Source organism: Pseudogymnoascus verrucosus (assembly GCF_001662655.1).
Source record: "Pseudogymnoascus verrucosus strain UAMH 10579 unplaced genomic scaffold scaffold_74, whole genome shotgun sequence".
NCBI lineage: Eukaryota > Fungi > Ascomycota > Leotiomycetes > Thelebolales > Thelebolaceae > Pseudogymnoascus > Pseudogymnoascus verrucosus.
Genome location: NW_017263725.1, coordinates 106,706 through 128,348, shown reverse-complemented (window position 1 = coordinate 128,348; position 21,643 = coordinate 106,706). Strand labels below are relative to the sequence as shown.

The window sequence follows — 21,643 nt, the reverse complement described above, 5'->3', positions numbered from 1 at the left end:
AGCGACTATTGACTGGAGTCCTCAACTGAGGCCCCAGCCCCTGATACCCTTCCATACCGTGAGCCCTAATAACCGGGCTATACCCGAATGACCGCTCCACCGTAGGGCTGCCTTCGGCGTGGTACCTCACGTGCCATCACGTGAGGGCCGTCTTACAATGGTGCGAGGGGGCTGGAGCTGTCTTGAGTTGAAGTCGGGGGGTGTGGGGGTGTGGGGGGAGCAACTAACTGCGGGATGCACGGAATTTCCGTCCTATAGTATTAGGTATGTCCTGGAAAATAAATGAAGAATGTTGTAGATGGTAGTAGCCCCAACACTAGTCCGTAGATCGATAGGGCTAAATTCGAGTATCCTGAGCTGGAAGCGGCCTTCACCTTCTAGTTTCTGTGCTAATAGTACCTCTAGTCAATTACCCATAGAACTATTATATCTAATGTACAATCGTATCTAGCCCTTGATATCCCTCTCCCTGCTCATCGGCAGCAGCAGCTCACTAGCCGGACTCGCACAGCTATAGCTATGATAGAGATATGCAGCGAGCAGGACTGTTCCTGTGCCGATTGTGCCCTGTTATAGAAGAAATGAATGCGTTAGTATTTAATCTGCTGTAGATGTAAAATCTAGATATAAAGACAAATCTCCATCTTGCTCTAGATCGAGCTCTAGTCGGCCTCAAGTCCTAGAAGTAAGAGCATCCATGACTCGGAGATGGAAAGGAACGAGAAGGAAAGAAAAAGTTGAAGGGATAAAAGTAAGGACTCACATGCACGCTGACCCCCGTCTGATAAACCACCGCGCTCACCACACAACTAACAACAATACTAACACTAGCTGCAAAGTTCTTCGCCACATTATCCGCAGACGTAATTACAACCGCAACAAGTACCCCCCCAAGCGCCTGCAGCACAATCACGACCCACACAATGCTGTTGTAGCCTGCGAAGAATCCATGCGTGGAAATGGAAGGGCCGTCTTGGTACATGACACCGAGGAACAAGGCTGGGAAGAGGGAATAGAAGGAGAGCTGCACGTTACGTGTCCAGAGAGATACGCTGGAAATGGTGCTCTTGATGATGAGTTCGAAGTAGACGCTTGTGAAGCCCGAGATCAGGGATGCGGCGAGCACGGCGAGCAGGCCCCGGGTGGCAGACATGGTGGAGGAGTGGAGGATGTGCGCTGACTCGGGCTGGCCGGGCGGGAAGGATGATTTTGATGCCAAGGGGGATAACTCGGAAGGAGATGGCGAGAGTAGGGTGGTGAGCTTGCTTTTCATCTCCTCGAATGAGGGAAGCGGGTTTGATGTCTGTACGATTGCGACACCGAGGGTGAGCAGGACCAGAGCAAGCCATTGTCGAGATGAGATCGTCTTTCCTACCAACCCGATACTGAAGAGGACGGTGGTGAGGATTTTCAGCTGGTATATCACTTGGAATGTCACGGCTTCTAGATTGCTGATCGCGACGTAGACGAGGGAGTTCTGTAGGGTATACAGTGCTGCGGGGATGATGAGTTTCCAGCTATCGGACGACAAGAAGGACTTGCAGAGGAGCACAAATAGGTCTCTTGGCGAACTAGTGGGGTGTGCTTTGGCCATTTCGAATGTGGTGATGGACAAGCTAACTACCAGTTTGATGATCTCGACAAGAAGAACGGCTGTGGATGGGAGATAGCGACGGCCTGAGTCGACAGGAGCTATTCGGGAGTAATGCATTGTCTGACGACATTATTAGCAATTGGAATCTTCCACCTCTCGAAAGATGAATCACGTGTCCATACCATAATGAGAGCGGAGTTTTGGATGGCGAGCTGGAAGTTGGTTAGTCATGTGACTTGTATCCATCAAGGGACTTGACTAACCAAGATCAATGAGATGCGCTGTATGGAGAGGCTATGAATTTCAAAGATTTGCGACGGTCGTCTTGGCGGAAAAGCTTGATTATCCCATGCCCCTCTGCTAGTCCGACGGGAATGTGCCAAGGCAAAATCCTGCCAGATCGTTTTCGCCTCATACATGTTTTTAGCGAGCATGCGGACGCCAACTACTTCTGTTGTTTTTGTTTTTCGTTTCGGAGCATTTCAGAAGAAGTCTAGAAGTGCACGACACCTGTGACAAGAGGTGAGAGCAGACTCGCCCAGCCTTCCTCGTGCTCAAGAAGGGGAAATTATTGTGCTATAGATCAAAGCTCAATTTCGTTGGGAAGGTTAAATTACGGTAAACGGCGCATCCGCGACTATTTGTCATATGTAGGCATGTATCTCATTCATCGAAACTGACCAACGGATGGAAGCAGCCTCCGAGCGATGAGTAGGTGGCTTTCATGACGCTCCGAACTTTCCGGCTGATTTGGCGAGTAAGCGGCTTGCGCGATTCACTAATCGTAACGACGTCAAAGTGACGCGTAAGCACGAAATTACGAGAGATGCGACATCGAATTCTTCAATCCGCCGCAGTTCGCATGCCCTGCATTTTTGCCGGAATCCTGACAACAGCTTCAGAATAAAATACGGCAATTGCCGAATGCACAGTCAACGATTGTAAAACAATGCGCCGCCCTTACCCTCACCTAGAGCGGACGCATTCGTGGTTGTACCGTACGTCAGCACTGCCAAGCGTGAGATGGGCCTCTAGCGTCAGTAGTGAAAGCTTAATACGTCAACCCCAACCTTATTTGCTCCCCGTCGCATATCCCAGTGAATATCAGACGACAGAGCTAACTGCAACTTCCGAGCATTCCAGGCCACGCAGAGCCTACCACATCACAATTCACCGCATAAGATAAACTTCCTATCCACTTACTTCTGTCTCTATTAACTACGCTCGACAGTCAGTCCGGACTTAACCACCTCCTTGCCTCATGTACGCATTTAAGCCATTACCGATGCTACGACCCACCGCATCCAGGCTTATCAGCAGACTCTCAAGGCACGCCTGGCGCTGGATAATGCGCATCGCGCCGATCCTCCTGGTGCTGCCACTGTTCTTACAATGGCTGATCGGATACCTGGTAGGCAGCGATGCAAGGCTCTTACCATCCTCACTACAGGGTGCGAAGAATTTGCTGATCGTGACTGCGCATCCTGACGATGAGTGTTTGTTCTTCGCACCGAGCATTTTAGGGGTGCTAGACAGGAATCATGATGTTAGAGGAGGCTTGCTGGTTATGTCTACAGGTGAGGTTGCATAGGCAGGAAGTGGATATTCGGGGTTTGACTCTGTTGCAGGGAATAATACTGGGATTGGCGAGACGAGGAAAGAGGAGCTGAGAGGCTCCTGTGAGTCGCTGGGCATCGACCTGGCTAGATGCGTCGCACTAGATGAAGCCGAATTGCAGGATAATCCAACGGTATGGTGGAATACGGATCTCATCCAAAGCATCGTGACCGAGTATGTCCACAAATGGGACATTGACGCTGTAAGTTCTCTCTTCCCAACAACAATCATTTATATGCTTTGGGAATGTCACTGACAGCATTCTCCAATTCAGATCCTCACATTTGATTCAGGCGGGATCTCCGGACATATAAACCACAGGGCTGTTAGCGCCGCTATAAGGTAAATTCGCCTTGTCTCCCTCCACCCGCCTCACCTGATTGGCTCCGAACGCGAAGCTCATGTTCACTCCCTAGCAATTATGCATCGACCAATGGAGAAGCTCCCATCGCTTACATGGTCACCACAACCACCCTTCTCCGCAAATACACCTTTCTCGGTGACCTCACTCTGACCGCATTACCCTTTACCTGGCGCATCTTGGAAGCGATGGCTTTCCCATCCCCTGTGGCGGGTCTCAGCTACAGCCACAAAGCGCTGGTTGCCAATACGTGGCATCGATACATGAAGACTCGCAGTGCCTTCCGCAACCACAATAGCCAGTACTCGTGGGATCGGCACTTGTATCTAGTTTTGAGCCGGTATGTGTGGTTTAATGACCTAAAAAAGGTACCTAGCATAGAGGACAAAGCTTAATCATAATTCCCGTTACTCGTTTGGCCTTCCGAGGCTTCCGTTCCACATATATAAGCACCAAACCCCCCAATCACTTCCAGCGTGAAAAAACAAGCTCCCGAAGCTCCAATTTTAGCATTTTGGGTTGTTGTGCCATGATCTGAGACGTGGAGTTTACGACGTCTAGACCACTAATTGTTCCCAATCATGTCATTACGACTCTATCGCACGCACCCCATCATCTTCGCCTATGGCATCATTGTCGGGATTCTCACGCTCTACTATTTCCGCACCCTGATCTGCACGACCTACTCCCTCCTCTCCCTAACCTTTAATTGGCCACGGGGCGCGCCCGACTTCCTCATCTCACCCAACGCGGACCGCGACGCTTTTGATCTCAGCTTTGCGAACTACAGCCGCACGCAGGACTCGGCGGGTCCGTTGTACCGCGACCTCGTCCCACCTGTGCTGCACCATATTGCGCTGGGGAGTCACAAGCCGCAGGGGAAATGGATCGATGCGAGGAATGCGTGTTTGGAGCTGCATCCGGGATGGGAGGCGATGCTGTGGACGGATGGGAATGCGGGAGATTTTGTCAGGGAGAGATTTCCAGAGTTGCTGCATATGTGGGAGCGGTATGGTTATACGATTCAGAGGATTGATGCGTTGAGGTATATGGTGCTGTATGAGTATGGTGGTGAGTATTATTCTGCTCTCTCTTGCCTCTTAGGGAATTGGATATTGGTTTATATGTACAGTATTTAGATGCTAATGCTGACTTGGCACAGGAGTTGTTCTTGATATGGATCTGAAATGCACAAGATCGCTAGGTCCGCTACGAAGATTCAGCTTTGTTGCTCCAGCGGCACATCCGACGGGTTTCTCGATTGGGTTCATGATGGCGAGTAAAAGGAATGAGTTCGTGGGGAAGTTGGTGCGCAGTTTGAAGATGTATAATAGGCGGTGGTTTGGATTGCCATATCCGACTGTTATGTTCAGTACGGGGTGCCATTATGCTTCGTAAGTGATTATCCAGAGTTGCGGCAGCTGCTCGACTTGAAAGGTGCGCCTCCGACTGATTTTATATGACTAGGACAATCCATGCCCTGCAACCAAATAGATCAGAGTTGAAGATCCTTGCTGGACCCCTGGACAACTTCAAGCTGCACAGCTTGAACGGCCCTGTTTCGACTCCCATATTCAACCATCTTGGTAGCTCATCGTGGCACTCTTATGATGCATCTTTAATTGTTTCGTTAAGTAGGTCTGCCAAGTGGTGGATACCCTTGTTCGTACTCGGAGCTGCGGCAGCGGTGTTCTTTATGGTGAGGAGATTAAAAATCAAAGGAATGCTGAGGCGATATCAATCTTATAGGTCGATTTTACATGGCGAGAAGACGTCAGATACCGATTTAGAGGGCAGGATAGCGTGATAGTTGCTTTGATGGGTTTCAAGTGTTCTGACCGTTATGAGCGGGTGCCCTAACTCGTAGTCAGACCGTAAACGCCACATCTTAATCTGCAAAGATGCAGCTTGCCAGTTTCGAATACGGGTATCACTTTGCAAAAGGCAGGAGCTTAAGGCTATAGTTACAATAGCTATTCCTCATACTTGTAGCCCAGTTACCCATTATAACAACCGGAATGCAAATACAATGTGGTATTTAAAGCCGCATCGCAAAGCTTCAGTAATTGACAATCGTGAGACGACGCCATGTTACTAATACTATTCTAAAAAGTGTCTAACTGTCCTGTACTGTATTTAATTAATATATAGGCCAAATCCAGAGCGCAGAGCGGCTGCAGTATGGTGAGCGAATGAAAGAAGCTGGAGGGGTCAAGGAAACAGTGGAATGTCGTCGAGTTGCAAGTGATAAAGTTGAACAGGCTACTTATGATCAAGCTCTCCGTTCTTCAGAAGAAAGGACCTTGCAACAAATAGGATAAGGCAGAAAATGGAGCAAATATCTAACCTAGCAGACTGAGCTAAAGGAAATACAAAAAATGAGTTAATGACTATTCGACTTTATAGCCGCAAAGGATTTCACAGCTCCGTTGGCGTACTCTTTGCCTGTGGACGAGTCGTGCCAGTTCTGTCAATTGCGGGTTCAAACCAATCACACGAGAGAGAGCTAGAGTAAGACGTGATATGCGCGGCCGGGACGGGATGTGACAGGCAGCTGAGAAAAGCGCAAATCAAAAAGGACAGTCGAGATACTAACATTCCGCAGCCAGGGCTTGCCATTTGGTTATGATAAGCTTCTCATCAAGCTGCAGCAGGTAGTGGCCGTCCGTCTCGAGCTTGTCTGCGCTGACGATGGTCTGTACGCTTGAGAGATCGCTAGAGATGGCGTCGAAAATGCCTAGTTGCGTAAACTGTAAGCCATCGATGAAACGGGATGAAATTCAAACGCAGGTTCAAACTTGTAGGAAGTAGAACTGACCGATCATGGATTCAACGAGTTCAATTGTTTGTGGATCCATGGTGAAGTCAGGCCATGCGATAACGAACTATTTTTTGCGGAGCAGTCAGTCAGACTTTTGTTGATTGACATCAGCTCACTCAATCTAAAGCTCACAAAATAAGGGCGGCACCGCCGCCCCTATCCCAGGCACGAAGTGAGAATTCCACCATGGTTCGCTAGAATCAATAGTTGCCACAAAGTGGGCAAGTTAAGTATTGCGTGTAGCGATGCTCACTGATATTTTATTTGTAACTAGCACTATAGAATTTACCTTCCTGCGGGGGCTGATTCCTCCGATTAGAGAGGGATGGCACCAACTGAAGAAACCTCACGACTTGACATCATATATCAATTCCCCGTTATCATCACATCTTACAATATCCCACAAGACATGCTTCATAGGCTCTCCCTTTTTGATGCCTAAATGCTGTGCGTCCCATCCTTCTACTACCAGCGCATCTGCAATCATCCGCCGATGGCACCGCCACCAAAGCGTCTCGCTACACATGATCGCCACCAAATGGCCTCCCCTACTCTGCGGCTTTTTGCATAACGCCTTCAGCTCTTCCAACCCATCTCGAAAGTTCTGAGTGCTCATATAACCAGCGTAATTCCTAAATGCCGTGACGCGGATGGCTGTATGCTGCTCAACATTGGGCTGCTGTGCGTTGCGGCGACCGCCGAGTTTGACACCATACCATATATATTCTATGTTGGCTGCCTTTAATTCGGTAGATGTGACTAGATCATCGTGATTGAATTGGGGGTTTGTATAGGACTTCGGGATCGAGCGGACGTCTACGAGTCTGGTGACATGTGCGGATTGGAGGAGATCAATCAGGGTGGATAGTGTGCGCGTGCCGTGGCCAATGGTGAATATTATGGGGTGAGAAAACGTCGAGGAGGGTGGCCGTGTGGAGGTGGTAGTTTTTTTCTGCGCTGGTAGCACGACTCCGTCGTGACTCTCTACTGTTTGAGACTTATTGAGACGAGTTGGGGCATCCTCCCCCCGACGTTTGGGTTGAGGGTTGTCGGCTACATTCTGGTCATCTCCTGTAGAAGATGAGCGTTTGCGCTTAGAGCTGGCGCGTGTCGATACCTAGGAAATAAATGGAATGAGGATCAGCTTTTAGATTTGACATTTGATGGGGCTTTTTACTAACCATATTTTGTGAGTCGTTGCATTGAACGCAGCATGAGTGATAGATTAATCGTGACGATAAGGTGATGGTGGATGCTGATTAAACAACTAACTGTTCATGATCATGACGTAATGGTAGTACTTGTTACAATCGCAGGTCATAGCTGCCAGGATATTGCCAAAGCCACGAACGTTATCAATATATTCCGTTAGAGTGACACCAAGGGCCTCAGGAGTCGAGCTCAATACCAGGTTTGGCACTAGAATGGACACGCCCAGCTCACCCAGCCCACCCTGCCCACCCTCGCTTCACCCCAAGACTACCCTAAAATAAATCTCAATCCTTTAAATACGTTCTACTAATCCAACGTGTCTTTAACAATGGAAGCATGTTCATGCAATGCAGCCACAACGAGGCATGTCTAGTAAGGTCTAAGCCCTTCGACATGGCTCCCCGGGGGACAAGAGGCGCTTAACGATAATTTGATGCCCTTTTCGAGCGGCAACTCCGATGGCTGTTTCCCACTGGTCATACTTCAGATCTACGCAGAGCACTTGAAGTCAGGCCTGTTAGGGATACTTGATGCGCGCTCGTTACTCGCTAGAATGAATTCCCAGAATTTGGACCAGAGTCGGGTTCGTTGCTATGTTTAGCGTTGTTTGTGAACCCATGTGAAATAAGGTGCGGGGTTTCAGCCTGTCCTTTCCGTCCATTCTCCACACGGGGACGGCACGCGGGGACGGCGCGCGGGGAACCATACATTCCCGCCAAACCCGACGTGAACATGGCGCCAGCGTACGCCCAACGGCGAATCCGCTATCCAGCAAGCCACCACAGCTCTCAGCTAGCCACAACGGCTTTTGCAGCATACCTACGGATATCAGGGGCAGTCGCCAGCCAACAGATCCTTCACTCCGCATTACTCTAACGATTCTTCAGCGGTGTACAGCATGCGTCTAGAACCAGTCGCCAGGCAACGGATTCCTTCACTCCGCACCACTCCAATGAATATTATGCAATGCACACCATCTCTTTCGATAGATTGCATATCTCTCCGACCTCAATTTGTCCAGCTCGCAACTGTGGGCAATGGGACGTGCTGAGTGGTCGTGGTTAGCAAATTAGCACCAGATGCAGCATTGAATGCTTAACAATTCCACCACCCGCATACGGCGGGCACCTTCTTACGGCGATTCAGCTTGGACACGGTTACAAAACGGGCGGTGGCTTGCGCTGAGCGACCAGTGAAGAAGGACAGAAGAGCTGCAACAATGAGGAACCGTTCGATGTTACCATGCCTATCTTTATTGGCTCTCAGTCAGCCAAAGAGTGCGTTAAGCAGATGCAGGGTTGGCAAGTGTCAACTGAGACTGGATGAATGAACGCAGGAGCTGCGGACACAGCTTTGCGCAGCTGACGACGCTGTACATCAGCCAGCCACAGAATGAGTGTGAGCAAGAGCATTTCGGGTTCACGACAGGAGGTAGAAGTTGCGAGAGAACTCTTCCCTACTGCATAAAGGTTGGAAGGTGCCCGATATACCAATTTCCATCCTCCATACATCGATTCCAACACCAGAACTCATTGGACTGCGATTACCATGGCTACAGATATTCCACCATTCCAATTGCATTTGATGTTTAAGCTTCACAATGGCAAACAGCTCACCCTAAATGAGATCCGAAAGGCGCAAGAGATGGGGATTGAAATTCCATGGCCTCCCACTGAGGGTGCACCGTTCGTGAATGCTAGCGGAGAAGAAGAGCAAGAAGTAACAGCTCCCCTTCAACAAACTCAAAAAATTCTCTTCTATGATCATACAGCTCCTTCTTACACATGGAGATCTAATTTAGGCTAGGGATTTCCAATTGGGCCGGTTATGCATGCTGTACCCCCCGTTCGACGCAATCCCGAGCCATTCTTCCCCACACGCCGCGACGTCGTTACGAATCCTGATGATGGGGAGGGTGGTGTCACAAACACGGCTGGCGATGACATCCAAGAAGGAGTAGCTCCAGTCCAACCGCTTAACAAGTCGCAGCGTCCACCACCTCCTAGCAACGGGCAAGGTGGACGACATGACACGTGTTATCATCCTTCTCATGGCTCGTGTTATTATCCTTCTCACTATCTCCACCTGGCAACCAACAAGTACCAGTACCAGATTCCTGACTGGGCTGGTCCGACTCAAAGAGATCCATACGGGAATCCTAGGCCGCGCTATAACCCCAGAGATGATCAAGATGGACGACTAGACCGACGTTATCCTAGCTCTCAGTACTTCCATCTGGCGACTAACAAATACCAGTACCAGATCCCTGACTGGGCTCGTCAGACTGAAAGGGATCCATACGGAAATCCTAGGCCGCGTTATAATCCCAGAGATGATCAAGACGGACGACTAGACCGACGTTATCCTAGTAGTCAGTACTTCCATCTGGCGACTAACAAATACCAGTACCAGATCCCTGACTGGGCTCGTCAGACTGAAAGGGATCCATACGGGAATCCTAGGCCGCGTTATAATCCCAGAGATGATCAAGATGGACGACTAGACCGACGTTATCCTAGTACTCAGTACCAGCGTCGGACAGTAGATGGTGGCACCGCCAAAATTAATGGTACCACCGTTACACCGGACCAGATCTACAGCTGGCCTGGCAGTGGCGTCGGTCTCCGCATTGGAACGGGCGGGTCAGATCAGTCCGGCCTCCTGGTAAAGTTGCTTGATGGATACCTTCAATAGTAACTACTCTCACAATCATCCATATATATATATGATCTAACAGTGTGTTGATAGTTGTGTCGAGATCAAGAAAGAGACCCCATTCGTTGTTGAGTTCTACGCATCGGATTCAGGTGTCACTATAGACTATCTGTGCGAGAATATTATCGATATTGGCATTACGGATAGTGTTTTGCTTGACACACTCGCCACCAATCAAGGTATCATTGACCGGAGAGAGACTGGCTGGCGCGACCACTGGATGCTGGTTGGCCCGCAAAACAATCCAGCGAAACTCCCAGAGAACAGCGATACAAGCGTGTATGCACTGTTCTCAGCTCTTTACACCAGCCTCCAAGCCGACCCCGGCTCCTCCACAGTGTTCCTATCTCGCTCCGATGGGTCCGCGTCCAATGTTAAGGAATCATCCATCTGGTCCGCAATTGGTCGGACACCATCAGCCTCGGCTGGAGCATCCTGGTATGCGTCCTCCGAGAGCTCCGCCTTGGAGACCTTGGCTGAAGCTGCAATAATCGGCGCATACACCTTAACTGATAGCGGTATGTGAACCTAAATCTGTGCTATGATCTCAAAAACACGAAACATGGTCCACACTAGCAACGAGTGGTTACAATGACAATCAGATTACAATACATTGTCTTATACCCAGCTTGAACACTCTGCTGACTTTGAACACAGGTATATGGAATGCTGCAAGTGAGGAGAGCCGCAAGGAATTGACTATCTTTGTAAGCATGTTCCAGTTGATTCGTGAACATCTGCTCACTTATTTAGGCTGTTGGTAAGGATGACGACCAAGATCCGCTGCTGAAGCGTGCGGAGCTCGTCATCGGCAGCAAAGCCAACAATAAGCAGCGAGCTAATGACTTTGTGGACTGGATCATTCGCGCAGACGGTGGACAGAAAGAGATTGGGGACTTTTCCCCGAACGGAACTGTTGTGTTTTCACCTGCACCGCTTCCAGGATCCGTGACGGCCCGTCCCAATGGAATGACCAATGGACCCAACCTAAAACCTGACAACCTCGATAAAACGATCGATGACTCCAAGAAAAAGCCTGTTGAGGCCAATCCTGTTGTACTTGACAAAACGACGGACGGCGTTGACAAGAAGACCAACCTATCCCCCGAGCAAAAGCCTCCGCTAAAATCAAATCCTCTTCCGCGCGCCATATTGCATCTCCCGTGGTCGGTTAATGAAGTGTACTTCTTTGATGGTCCAAAATATCTCCGTCTTGACGCCGTGGATAAAACCAAAACTGGTACTCCAATTGAAGTCAAAGGCATGTGGCCCGCGCTAGCGGGTTTGCCTAATGGGGTCGATGCAGTCCTGACAGTAGATAAGGATGAGAAGGTAGCGTGGGTTTTCAGTGGGGATTCATGTATAGTTATGGACGTGGAGACTGGAAAACCCTTCCTGGGAGGCAAGTTAAACCCTTGGACGATGGTGTTTAAAGGTCTGAAGGAGAAGAGCGGCTTCGAGTCCATTGATTGCGTTGTGCCGCACTATTGGAAGGGAGGCGATCCAAACTGTTCTACATTCTTTTCCGGATCGAAGGAAATTGTCCACAGTATCTACGGTAAAAACAACGGCAAGCCAGAACCAGAAGTCTCGACTAATTCGCCGCTATTGGCTCTATTGGGATTCACAAAGATAGACGCATTTACCTTTGTGCCGGGAACGGATTTCGAAGAGGGATACTTCTTCTCTGGTGGCAAGTATGCGCACGTGAAGCTCCAACCGAGCACGGTTTTGAGTTTTGGAGACACGCATAAAAACTGGCTGGGGTTGGCAAAGGCTGGTTTCTTTAACTAGGAAATACTCCCTGACGCTCATAGCAAGTCGAGCCAATTCTTTCTGAATCTGTGGAGAGAAGCTATGTTATTGCAAATCATTTTTTGTTCTCATTTAGTAACGTGTAGGCAGACCATATAATATTATATTTTGACATGGATGCTAAAGTTTAGTAGACTAGTTATATATTCCTATATTTCTCCTCTTTCTAGGAAATATCCGATTGTGCACCCAGCCTACAGTCTGAGTCACTAATCCCTAGCGATGTAGGCAAGAGTCCTCCCTATTAATGGATCAATGACTGTAATCACATCTAATAGGATCATTGACAGGGATTGCGCGGGTTATTATGGGTAAGCATCCCTTGTTTCCGCCAGGCGTTGGATTGCTAGTATCAACCCAGAGGCTCCATGCCCGATCGATTGAATGGGGACAAGCAATCAGGGTCCTCCCATTAAAGCTCAGGTCGCCGGTACTGTCAATCTGCCAATTTTCGAGCTCGAAATGCGGAGGAACGTAGGGACTGTTCGTGAGGTAGCCCATCTTGCCTTGGCCTAACAAACAAGCATGTTAGTAAACCCAAGCTCATTCAGCTAACGATCGATATATAGCTGTGTAGGGAGGGTACCAGGTCTACATACCCATGCCAGAGCGGTCGACAAAGATCTCCTGGGTCTCACCGTCCTTAGAGTACAAGAACAGGCTGCCGTGCTTTATGTGGAAAGTTGCGCGGTTGGGGTGTTCGCCTTCGCAGCTGGCGTTCTGGTGTGGCAGATGTAGGAAGAGGTTGCTCTGTGCAGCGCTGAAGGGGGCGAGGTGGATTGGGCTGTCAGGTCGCAGCGCCATGAGCTCGAAGGCGGTGGCGAGGGCAGAGCTTGCGCCGGCGAGAGAGGCGACGGCGGCGGACAACTTCATGATGCTAGGTTGTATCGTTTTGCAAGTAGATGCGCATATACAGTCAATTCCTATTCGTTGATAATGAGCAAGAACACGTCTTCGACGACGACGTCCCCTTAGAGTCTTCTTATACAAGCGTGTAGGGCGTGTTGTCAGAATATCGGGCAAAGTCAGGGCAGCTCACCCTGATGTCTGACCATCATCTCGTATAGCTGCGCCGTGTTACCCAGAGGAGGACAGCATAGCCAGCCACAATTAGCGATCTACATGTCAAATCAAGTTGCTCCGAGATTCATCCCTAAAATAGAGATCAGTGTCTCGGGAGATTGACCACCTGCATGTATATATACATGCAGGCCTAATTAAGGAGGGCGATAGGAGTACCATAGCTTTCTATGTTACCATTCTATTAAACTGTTTGACTCTTCTCTAATTAATTAACTTGCATTATTGCGTTACTAGAGGTAAAGATCACAATGCTTGAAGGTGAAGATCACAATGTTTAGAGGCAAAGATGATAATGTTAGGTTGTTTAGTTTTATTAGTTAGGCTCTAGGGGACACGCAGGCTTTGCTGAGAAACCGAGACATGGCTGCGCTATGTCTTTCGCCTGTTGGCATCTCTTAGATATGTCTAATGTACGACCATTTAGGCTTGCGATCTGGCCCTCGGTCTACTCGACACCAGGGTCTACCCTCTTCTCCCCTTTTCCTCCCCGTTTCCGGGAGGAAATCCCCCCTCCCCGTTTTCTCATCCCCTACCATCCCCCCATCTCGTGCAGATTCGCACCCCTCTCCGCACCAGTAATCCGAATATACATCTCATATCTCGGCGGCGGGACTTCCCGCCTGGCTCGCCGTCGCAGTCCCATACTGTGACATCTGCTGCGGTAGTGGGGCAATCTGGGTAAACCCCCCTGGCGCGGGGGTACCACTTGATAACTCATGTTGTGGCATCTGCGCCACCGGCGGCGCCACCGGCGGCGCGGCCATGTGAGGTGGTCTCCCATTAAACACCTCTCCCGCATTCGGCGCCGGCGTGTTGGACATCTCATGATGTCTCTGTGGCGTCGAATTCCCCAGCCACTGAGGCTGCGTCGGTGCCTCCGTTCCTGGCAAGGGCGCCAAAGTCCCCTGGCGGAATGGTAGAATCTGAGGCTGCGCGATGGAGGATTGGGGGGACGGTGTTTGGTGTGTTTGCGTCTGTGCTTGGGAGTAGTTGGTAAGGTGGGGGGGGGTCGTCTGTCTGTGTCTGGGTCTGTTGCTGTTGGTTTGGGTTGAATGCGCCGGGGGGTTGGTTGGGATTGAAGGGTTGCTGGTTTGGGTTGATGAATGTGCCCTGCTGCTGGCCTGAGTCGAAAGTGGCAAGAGCGATTGGCACGTTGCGTTCAGCTTTACGCCGTCGGTGCGTCTCAACGCAAGCTATGACGAAGAGGGAGATCTGGATGAGTCTGATGATGAAGGGGTTAGCTTGTACTGACTAGTAGGCACATGTCCATCCAGGGGTTATCATACGTTACGATTATACTCACAGCCACACCACCGATTATAAGTCTCTGGGAAGAGTAGTCCACGGGGTCATGCCAGTTCCTCGAGGAGTAAATATTCGGATTCGAGATCTCCGGCCCCGTCATACCCACGCAAACCAAGTTGCCGAGCGATAGTAATAAGTCGAGGGCGACGCAGGCGCCGGGATGGATGCCTTCGTATGCGCGTCGACGGACGATCAGGGTGATTCCCTCGGCGACGTTCCATAGTATTATGAAAGCTGGCTGTATTAGGTAGGATTGTTAGTGAATCATTGGGTGTAAGACGTGGTATGGTGAACTCACCGGCATCATCAATGCAATCTCGACATTATGAGTGCTAGCCCCGGTGCCAATGATTGCGCAACTGAGGACGCTCGAGATGCATCGGAGAGTCAATTTTGTAACCCAAAGTCTCTCGGGTTCATTCTTCACACCCTTCTGTTTGAGAAAATCCATCGCTACCGACATATCGTCTCTCATATGAGAACGCCTTTCTCACTCCCTTGGAAATTTAGAAATCGTTCGCATAAACCCTCCTTTCGTCGCGCAAAGATTCCCCAGCACCGATGGATTGCAAGACTGAAGGAGCGCAATTGTTGCGCGAAGTGTCTGAGGAAAATATCAGGACCATTTTTGGGCGGAAGGGGAGCTCGTAGGATGCGAGGCGAGGTGTTCACGGACACAGGGGTGAGGCTGTCATAAATTGCATCGACGTTGGAGATGCCACACCCAAAAACGGGTGATAATACCCGGTATCCCTTAAGATTCCACAGTACAGACGGTGCCAGGGAGTATCACGAGTAAATACAGTATATAGAACATATAAAATCGATTTAATTATTTACCTATCTTACTGGGCTACGTGGCTATATACCTGATTCCTGGGGGGTAGCCAAAACCCTGAGTTTTGGCCGGTCTCCCATCAGCTGGGCAGCTGAATCGGTGGGCCAATGAGATAGGCTTGGGTAAAGTCCAAATACAGGGCTATTTCTTGGCAAATTCCGGATCATCTCCAGAATCTCCAACAAGTTGTATGTGTCGGTATGTCGGCACAGCGTTGGTTGACAGGTGCTATTTATAACATCCCGACTATGGGGAGGAGATTACATTTTGATGTATGGGGATATAACAGCAGCACAATCTCTAGTTATCTAATACATCTCAACCGTCAAAACACATAGATTAAGTGCCTCGATTCCCCGACGGAAAATCATCACCCGGATCCTCAAACCATTCATCCCCCAACAGCTCCCTCGCCGTCGGTCTATCCCTCGGATCCAACCTCATCATCTTCCCCAAAAACGTCCTATCCTCCTTCGAAATCTCCGACTCCCCAGCCAGGTAAAACGGCTTCCTCATATCCTTCCCCGAAGTCGCCCCACCAACGGTATTCATAACATGCGCGAGAACATACTGCGTGTCGAGGTCGGCGAGGTCTTTGTATGAGAGAGGATAGGGGCCAAAGTACTGGCAGTGTTTCATCAGGATCTCTAACTCGTATTCCTCGTGGTCGACGGGGACGGGGGGTTTGAAGATGTGGAAGTTTAGACCCCAGATGAGACTTGTGAGCTGTACAGAGTTAGATGGGTGATAATTGGCAATTGCCCTAGACACTCACCGTCGTCCCCAACGACCAAATATCCGTCGAGCACCCCCAAGGGAGTCTCAAAGCCGCCTCCGGACTCCTAAAAATTGGCGCCCCAATGGGAAACCCATCTCTAGCATACTCCGAGTCATTCGAGACCGTATTCCCCAAATCCGCCAATCTCGCTGTAGAAATCCTCGTCCTCTTAGGATCGAATTCAACCAACGGATTATAATTCACCAAAATATTATCCGGCTTAATATCTGCGCTTTCTTTCATCAGCATCCAACGCCAAGTCTTCAACATCATCCGATTCCCACTTACCAGTATGCACAAACCCCTCCCCATGCAACACCTCCAACGCCTCCAACACCGTCCGAGCCACATACTTCACCTCCCCCCTCGTGAACCTCCTCCCCCCCGAAGCATGTAACGCATCATCCTCAAACCACTTCAGCACAATCGCCTGCGCCTCCCCTCCCTCCCTTTCAATCTCATCAACCAACGGCCGTAAGCCCGGCGCGCTGTCCTGGAAGCGGCGGAGGACGTCACGCTCGTTTTGTAGACGCCAGTGGTTCACGCTTTTGATGATGGATTTTTCGCCGTGGAAGTTTCTGGGGGGGGGGTGTTAGTGGGGGGTTCCTAGGTGGGGAAGGCGGGGAGGGAGGGAGGGTACGTTGCGAGATAAACGGAGTCTTGGAGTTGTTTGGTGATGGTGTAGTTGCTTAGAGTGCCTTTCAGGAATTTGCCTAGGCGGAGGGTGGAGGTCATTGGAGAGGTGGGGGTGTGGGTAAGGTGTTGGATGGGATGGGACAGTTGATGGTGGGGTTGGGGAATACGAGGTTGGGCGCAAGGCGCGCAGGGGTCCATCGTGGGGGCTGGGACACTTTACGCGGATGTTGGTTCGTGACTGTGCTTTATGAAGCCACTTTTGGTTCCTTCATGGCCAGAGATAGCATATTCCATCAAAATTCTATTATCAGGGGACAGTTTCTGTTGCCATTCTAAGAGATGAAAGATGTAAGTATACCATATTCCCGTGCTCACAATAGCATCTGTCATATCAAGCCAAGCCTTAATAACATCCAGTGAGCGCAAATAGTTGAGAAATCTTTTGGTATCATGGAACGCATAGTCTATCTTATGTATACATTACTCATCTAGGAGGCGGATATCCATCCATCCATCCATCCACAGCATCCAGCCAAATGCCATAAAAAGCCCCGCCGACCATCCCAAACAGAAAAACGCCTTTAAATCCCCCATCCAAACTCCAATTCCATAACCCCCACCCCCCACCCCCCACCCCAATTCCTTCTCCTCCCAATCCTAAAATCCCAATCATCTCATATACATCCCTCAGCCCCCCTCCTCAAACAACCGCCCCCCCCTTCCTCCTCCTCGCCCTCCCACTCCCAAGATCAATACTCTTCATCTCCTCCAACAGCGCCCACGCATTCTCCTGTGGCTCCCCCCTCCCCCCCGCACTCATCGGCGGCGCACCCACACCACCTATCGGCACCTTCCCCGGCACCGGCGGCGGCCCCCCACCATCACGTCCCTGTCCCCTATACCCCGGCGAACCCGTACTATACCCATTCATCCCCCCTCCATACCCTCCATCTCCCCCTCCCCAATCCCCAGTCTGCGCCCTCGGCAGACTCCGTCCCCCGCCGTCCCGCGACCCAGGCGTCGACTGATAAAGATTCGGATTCGGACTAATCGGCGCCAGCGGACTCGACCCCCCCACCGGCGCAGCAGATACCCTATGCGCCTTCTTCTGCAACCTCGTGCGTCCCTGCGACGCCGGCGGGGGCGTCTGCTCTGCATACGAACTCATCGGTCTCTCGCGCCTCTCCATCCTCCTCGCCCCCCCCGCAGCAGCAGGAGGGGGCGCGGTGCGCTGACGCCCCGCAGCATCGAGTTTCTTCTGCAGATTCGGCGGCAGAGCCGCCCACGACGCCTCAGGGAGGTGGTCAGAGGGATCGACTTCCCTGCCGTCGTAGAGGATGATTTTAGCGTCTGGGTCGGGCTCGGTGGATGTCGCGGCTGGTGAGTTCGGGTTTAGGGACGAGTAGTCGTCCGGGCCGAAGGGGACGGAGGAGGAGAGCGGGCGCGGAGAGGGGGAGGGGGGGGCGGGGGACACGGATTTGCGGTGGATGGTGTGGGTGTGGCTTGGGGAGGGGTTGGGGGAAGGGGGGTGTGGGGAGACGGGTTGGGGTTTTATGACGTTGGTGTAGGTTTGGGGGATGCCGCGGGATTGGCGGTCGGAGGGGGCGGCTTGGGGGGGGTAGCCGGGGGGTTGGGTGTAGTGGTCATCGCGGTATTGAGGTTGCGGGGGTTGGTATGATTGCGGCGACTCGGAGTAGTGCGTTGGCGCGGCGGAGAACTGAGTGTAGCTGTCGCCTCTAGGCCGGGTGTCGGAGTGGATCCTGTCGGAGATCCCGCGCTGGATTAGGGGGTCAAAGCCGGCTACCAGCGATGGAGGGAGCGATGGCATTGGGCTAGTTTGTGGTGCCTCAATCGGATCTTGTGTGTATGACCGTGCTGGCGGTGGCTGGTCATAATAGGGATCCGCATGTCGGTTGTCAATGGCTTCGTGTGATGCATTGTTGTTGTTGTATTGTCGGTTGTCAATGACTTCGTGTGATGCATTGTTGTTGTATTGCCGGTTGTCAATGACTTCGTGCGACGCATTGCTGTTGTATGAATTGGCATTCATCTTATAGTTTCCAGATGTTGTACTTCCCCCACCATTCAAGTTCAAAGGCGCCGGGGATGGAACATCATCATATCGTCTATCTCCATATTGCGACATCTGCGGCTCACTAGCTCGGTGCGAAGCTGTAGCGTACGGTGTGGGCGATGGTGGCGCATCCTCAACTGTTGGTTGCATAGAGCTGAACGTGCTGTTGTGGTATCTATCATCATATGAGTTATGCCTTGAGATAGCTCCTTGATAGTGGTCCTGTTGGCCATACGACGACGGTGGTGGTGCCGGCACCGGAGCATGTTGCTGGCGCGGAGGAGTGTACGGCTGTGGCTGTTGTGGAGCATTCTGAGAATATGCTGGGATGGATTGCCTCTGGCTATCCTGCCTCAAGTGATCAAACTGTGCCTCTCTCGTTGGGTTTGGTGGAGGGAACCCATAGCCAGGGCTAGATGCAGGCGCGGCAGCGGTTTGGTGGACCCTGTGTACCGGAGGTGGCGGCGGTGGTCCTTCAGGACTGGATGGAGGGTCGTAATCCGAAACAGGAGGCTCGTAGGTCATTTGTTGGGGTGCGTACTCCTGCCGAAGATCGTTTCGGCTGCGGGTGTAAGAATCCTCGTGTCTACTGGAGACATTGCTTCCGTTGTAGTTCTCTGGCTGGCCATAGTCGTCATGTCTATCGTTGTACATGTCCCGTGGGTGGTGCCTGTCGGGCGTCATGCCTGGTGCTTGGTTGTAGCTATTGATAGCAGGTGAGACATGCTTGCTGTGAGATTGCGGGATAACATGTGGTGGCGGGGTATTATAGTCTGTTTGGAGCGGTGGTTGGTCCATTGCAGTAGGTCCATATCGCCCTTGGATAACTTGAGAGTGCGTCCTGACATGCGTCGGAGTGTTATACTCCAGATTTTGTAAAGGAGATTGCGTCTGGATATAGGCCGGCGGCGTATTATATGCTGATCCCCGCGGTTGCTGAACTTGTACGTGCTCAGGGGTAGCATACTGTCTTTGCTGCACAGGCTGGACATGCTCGGGCGTGTTGTATGCGATCGGCTGCGGTGATTGAGTGTACTCCGGTACTGGCGCAGTATGCATTTTAGGCTGCTGAGGCGGGTGATCCGGAGTTCCATTTGTATATCCCCTCGTGGGCTGTGGCAATATCCGCTCCGGCGTCTCAATCGGACTTGGTGTTGCGCCCGTAGGATCGCTCGGCAGTGGTCTCCTCTTCATCACTTTCTCCTTTGGGCCTCTGGGTCCGCTCAGGGACTCTCTGGGTCCTCCCTCCACTGTGCTCGGTGCGCCTTCTCTAACTCTCTCTCTCGGCTTCTCCTGCTTGGGCCTCGTGTCGTAGTATGTAATTTCGATTCTGATCTCTCCCGCGTATTTCCCACGGCAATTCAGGGTATGCCACAAGTCGTTCTGGCCACCACCCGCCACAAGCACGTCTTGGAGGTTTACCCAAGCCTCCCCAATAAGATCCGTCTTCTTATCATCATTGAAAACAGACACCTTGAGCTGATAATAGTCGGGAGAATCGTGTACTGTGAAACGGAGTTCCTGGTCCCTGCGATGCATGTGTTAGACACACAATACTACCCAACGTCGCACAGCGAACAGAAGGAAATTAGGAAATCGCGAGCGAGCTTACCACTTCGGCGTCTGGCCTCCGCGACGGTCTGTGTTCGTCTTCTTCGCCTCCTTCCCCAGTCGCGCCGCACAGTACGGGTCCTGCTTCCCAATGGACTTCCGGTTGGGCAGGTTCTTCGCGCGGTCCACGATAATGACCAGCGTCCCGATCTCCGGACCGTCCACGGTCATATCGGCGAATATGCCCGCCGAATGGACTTTCGTCTTTTCCGCCATGATTGCGATTTGTGTTGTTGTGTTTTGGGGGAGGGGTCGAGGGGAGGGGCGGTTGTGGCCGTTGGGCGGCGGGTTTTGTGTGTTGTTGTTGACGTCGAGTCGAGTAACGGTACAAAAGTACCTGGAAGTTATAAGAGGTGCAGAATTCAGCTGACCATATTATAGAGAGCAAAGGAATTGGCTCTAGGTTGGGAATGAGATATTAGATGGCAATTGCATTAGAGGCGACGGGCGATTGTCGTTAGTTGTTTGTTATATGGAAACTACTCAAGTAATAGATAGCTGCTGCGGTTTGTCGTTGCTGCGGCGGGAGTACTCGCGTCCAGTGGTTGACGAGGCTGGGAGTTTGCTAGAGTGGCTGGGCTGGAAGCGAACATTTACAAATTGACAGGCTACCAAGTTTCAGTATCCCTACAGCCGTGGATGTATATGAATTAATTATAAATTTTCTATTTTAATCAATTTGTCATTTATCATTATTCTATTTCTACACTTTCACTCCTCCATTTCTGGCATTCCTTTCCTGTGCTGTTGGTTACCCAAGAATTACGAACGATTTCATGATGACGACGTTGCCCAGCCGACGGCGATCATTGGCGTAGGTTGGCATCGCCAATGCTACGATTAACAGGGGTCTGGGCCATCTGGGCAACCAAATCCGTCGTTTTACACGCGCCAAACCCCAGGATACAGGATAAATAAATGCATTAGAGTTATGCATGTCATTCCACAAATTAGAGTAGATCGATCTTGTCAACGACACTCACGACGCATGACATAAACTGTAGACTGAGATGCTGTTTTCAGGTCGCATTACAGCCGCCGTTGACTGTCGACGGGGTATGCGATAAGTCCTTGATGTAACCTCAGGTACGTAGGGAAGGAACAAGGGGTAGGTCCCCTTATCACCCTGAAAAGTGGCGTGTTCTCACGATATATGTAAACAAAGTCAGTACGGCCAGAAAAG

General features: G+C 51.0%; 10 protein-coding genes across 10 annotated transcripts; 3 read left to right on the top strand and 7 right to left on the bottom strand.

Moving 5' to 3' along the window:
* Positions 1 to 268: 268 nt before the first annotated feature.
* On the bottom strand, positions 269 to 2,532 carry VE01_10193 (uncharacterized protein). Its single transcript, XM_018279598.2, has 4 exons — positions 1,858 to 2,532; positions 1,777 to 1,806; positions 764 to 1,714; positions 269 to 567 (listed from the first exon to the last, which is right to left on the bottom strand). The coding sequence occupies exons 1-4, from the start codon at positions 2,026 to 2,028 to the stop codon at positions 448 to 450; spliced, it is 1,272 nt and encodes a 423-aa protein (XP_018125550.2). The 5' UTR covers positions 2,029 to 2,532; the 3' UTR covers positions 269 to 447.
* On the top strand, positions 2,036 to 3,967 carry VE01_10192 (uncharacterized protein; the record flags this gene model as incomplete). Its single annotated transcript, XM_018279597.2, has 7 exons — positions 2,036 to 2,116; positions 2,202 to 2,305; positions 2,357 to 2,592; positions 2,738 to 3,171; positions 3,223 to 3,413; positions 3,486 to 3,553; positions 3,628 to 3,967. Exons 4-7 carry the CDS (start codon positions 2,856 to 2,858, stop codon positions 3,965 to 3,967), a joined length of 915 nt encoding a protein of 304 aa, XP_018125549.1. The 5' UTR covers positions 2,036 to 2,116; positions 2,202 to 2,305; positions 2,357 to 2,592; positions 2,738 to 2,855.
* A 186-nt stretch (positions 3,968 to 4,153) lies between these two features.
* On the top strand, positions 4,154 to 5,379 carry VE01_10191 (uncharacterized protein; the record flags this gene model as incomplete). The annotated part of the gene is made up of 3 exons (XM_018279596.1): positions 4,154 to 4,643; positions 4,735 to 4,966; positions 5,040 to 5,379. 3 exons carry the CDS (start codon positions 4,154 to 4,156, stop codon positions 5,377 to 5,379), a joined length of 1,062 nt encoding a protein of 353 aa, XP_018125552.1.
* A 784-nt stretch (positions 5,380 to 6,163) lies between these two features.
* Positions 6,164 to 6,430, bottom strand: VE01_10190 (uncharacterized protein; the record flags this gene model as incomplete). The annotated part of the gene is made up of 2 exons (XM_018279595.1): positions 6,164 to 6,309; positions 6,391 to 6,430. 2 exons carry the CDS (start codon positions 6,428 to 6,430, stop codon positions 6,164 to 6,166), a joined length of 186 nt encoding a protein of 61 aa, XP_018125551.1.
* Positions 6,431 to 6,739: 309 nt separating this feature from the next.
* Positions 6,740 to 7,617, bottom strand: VE01_10189 (uncharacterized protein; the record flags this gene model as incomplete). Its single annotated transcript, XM_018279594.2, has 2 exons — positions 7,575 to 7,617; positions 6,740 to 7,510 (listed from the first exon to the last, which is right to left on the bottom strand). Exons 1-2 carry the CDS (start codon positions 7,575 to 7,577, stop codon positions 6,740 to 6,742), a joined length of 774 nt encoding a protein of 257 aa, XP_018125554.1. The 5' UTR covers positions 7,578 to 7,617.
* Positions 7,618 to 8,366: 749 nt separating this feature from the next.
* VE01_10188 (uncharacterized protein) lies at positions 8,367 to 12,987 on the top strand. Its single transcript, XM_018279593.2, has 7 exons — positions 8,367 to 9,324; positions 9,412 to 10,298; positions 10,354 to 10,838; positions 10,978 to 11,027; positions 11,074 to 12,217; positions 12,270 to 12,359; positions 12,426 to 12,987. The coding sequence occupies exons 1-5, from the start codon at positions 9,154 to 9,156 to the stop codon at positions 12,112 to 12,114; spliced, it is 2,634 nt and encodes an 877-aa protein (XP_018125580.1). The 5' UTR covers positions 8,367 to 9,153; the 3' UTR covers positions 12,115 to 12,217; positions 12,270 to 12,359; positions 12,426 to 12,987.
* Positions 12,292 to 13,101, bottom strand: VE01_10187 (uncharacterized protein). Its single transcript, XM_018279592.2, has 2 exons — positions 12,735 to 13,101; positions 12,292 to 12,647 (listed from the first exon to the last, which is right to left on the bottom strand). Exons 1-2 carry the CDS (start codon positions 13,006 to 13,008, stop codon positions 12,388 to 12,390), a joined length of 534 nt encoding a protein of 177 aa, XP_018125576.1. The 5' UTR covers positions 13,009 to 13,101; the 3' UTR covers positions 12,292 to 12,387.
* Positions 13,102 to 13,756: 655 nt separating this feature from the next.
* VE01_10186 (uncharacterized protein) lies at positions 13,757 to 15,338 on the bottom strand. Its single transcript, XM_059464132.1, has 3 exons — positions 14,822 to 15,338; positions 14,505 to 14,761; positions 13,757 to 14,440 (listed from the first exon to the last, which is right to left on the bottom strand). Exons 1-3 carry the CDS (start codon positions 14,996 to 14,998, stop codon positions 14,041 to 14,043), a joined length of 834 nt encoding a protein of 277 aa, XP_059319263.1. The 5' UTR covers positions 14,999 to 15,338; the 3' UTR covers positions 13,757 to 14,040.
* A 362-nt stretch (positions 15,339 to 15,700) lies between these two features.
* On the bottom strand, positions 15,701 to 16,888 carry VE01_10185 (uncharacterized protein; the record flags this gene model as incomplete). The annotated part of the gene is made up of 4 exons (XM_018279590.2): positions 16,780 to 16,888; positions 16,428 to 16,717; positions 16,137 to 16,366; positions 15,701 to 16,087 (listed from the first exon to the last, which is right to left on the bottom strand). The coding sequence occupies exons 1-4, from the start codon at positions 16,872 to 16,874 to the stop codon at positions 15,701 to 15,703; spliced, it is 1,002 nt and encodes a 333-aa protein (XP_018125574.1). The 5' UTR covers positions 16,875 to 16,888.
* Positions 16,889 to 17,475: 587 nt separating this feature from the next.
* Positions 17,476 to 20,961, bottom strand: VE01_10184 (uncharacterized protein; the record flags this gene model as incomplete). Its single annotated transcript, XM_018279589.2, has 2 exons — positions 20,462 to 20,961; positions 17,476 to 20,377 (listed from the first exon to the last, which is right to left on the bottom strand). Exons 1-2 carry the CDS (start codon positions 20,674 to 20,676, stop codon positions 17,476 to 17,478), a joined length of 3,117 nt encoding a protein of 1,038 aa, XP_018125575.1. The 5' UTR covers positions 20,677 to 20,961.
* Between the last annotated feature and the right edge of the window lie 682 nt (positions 20,962 to 21,643).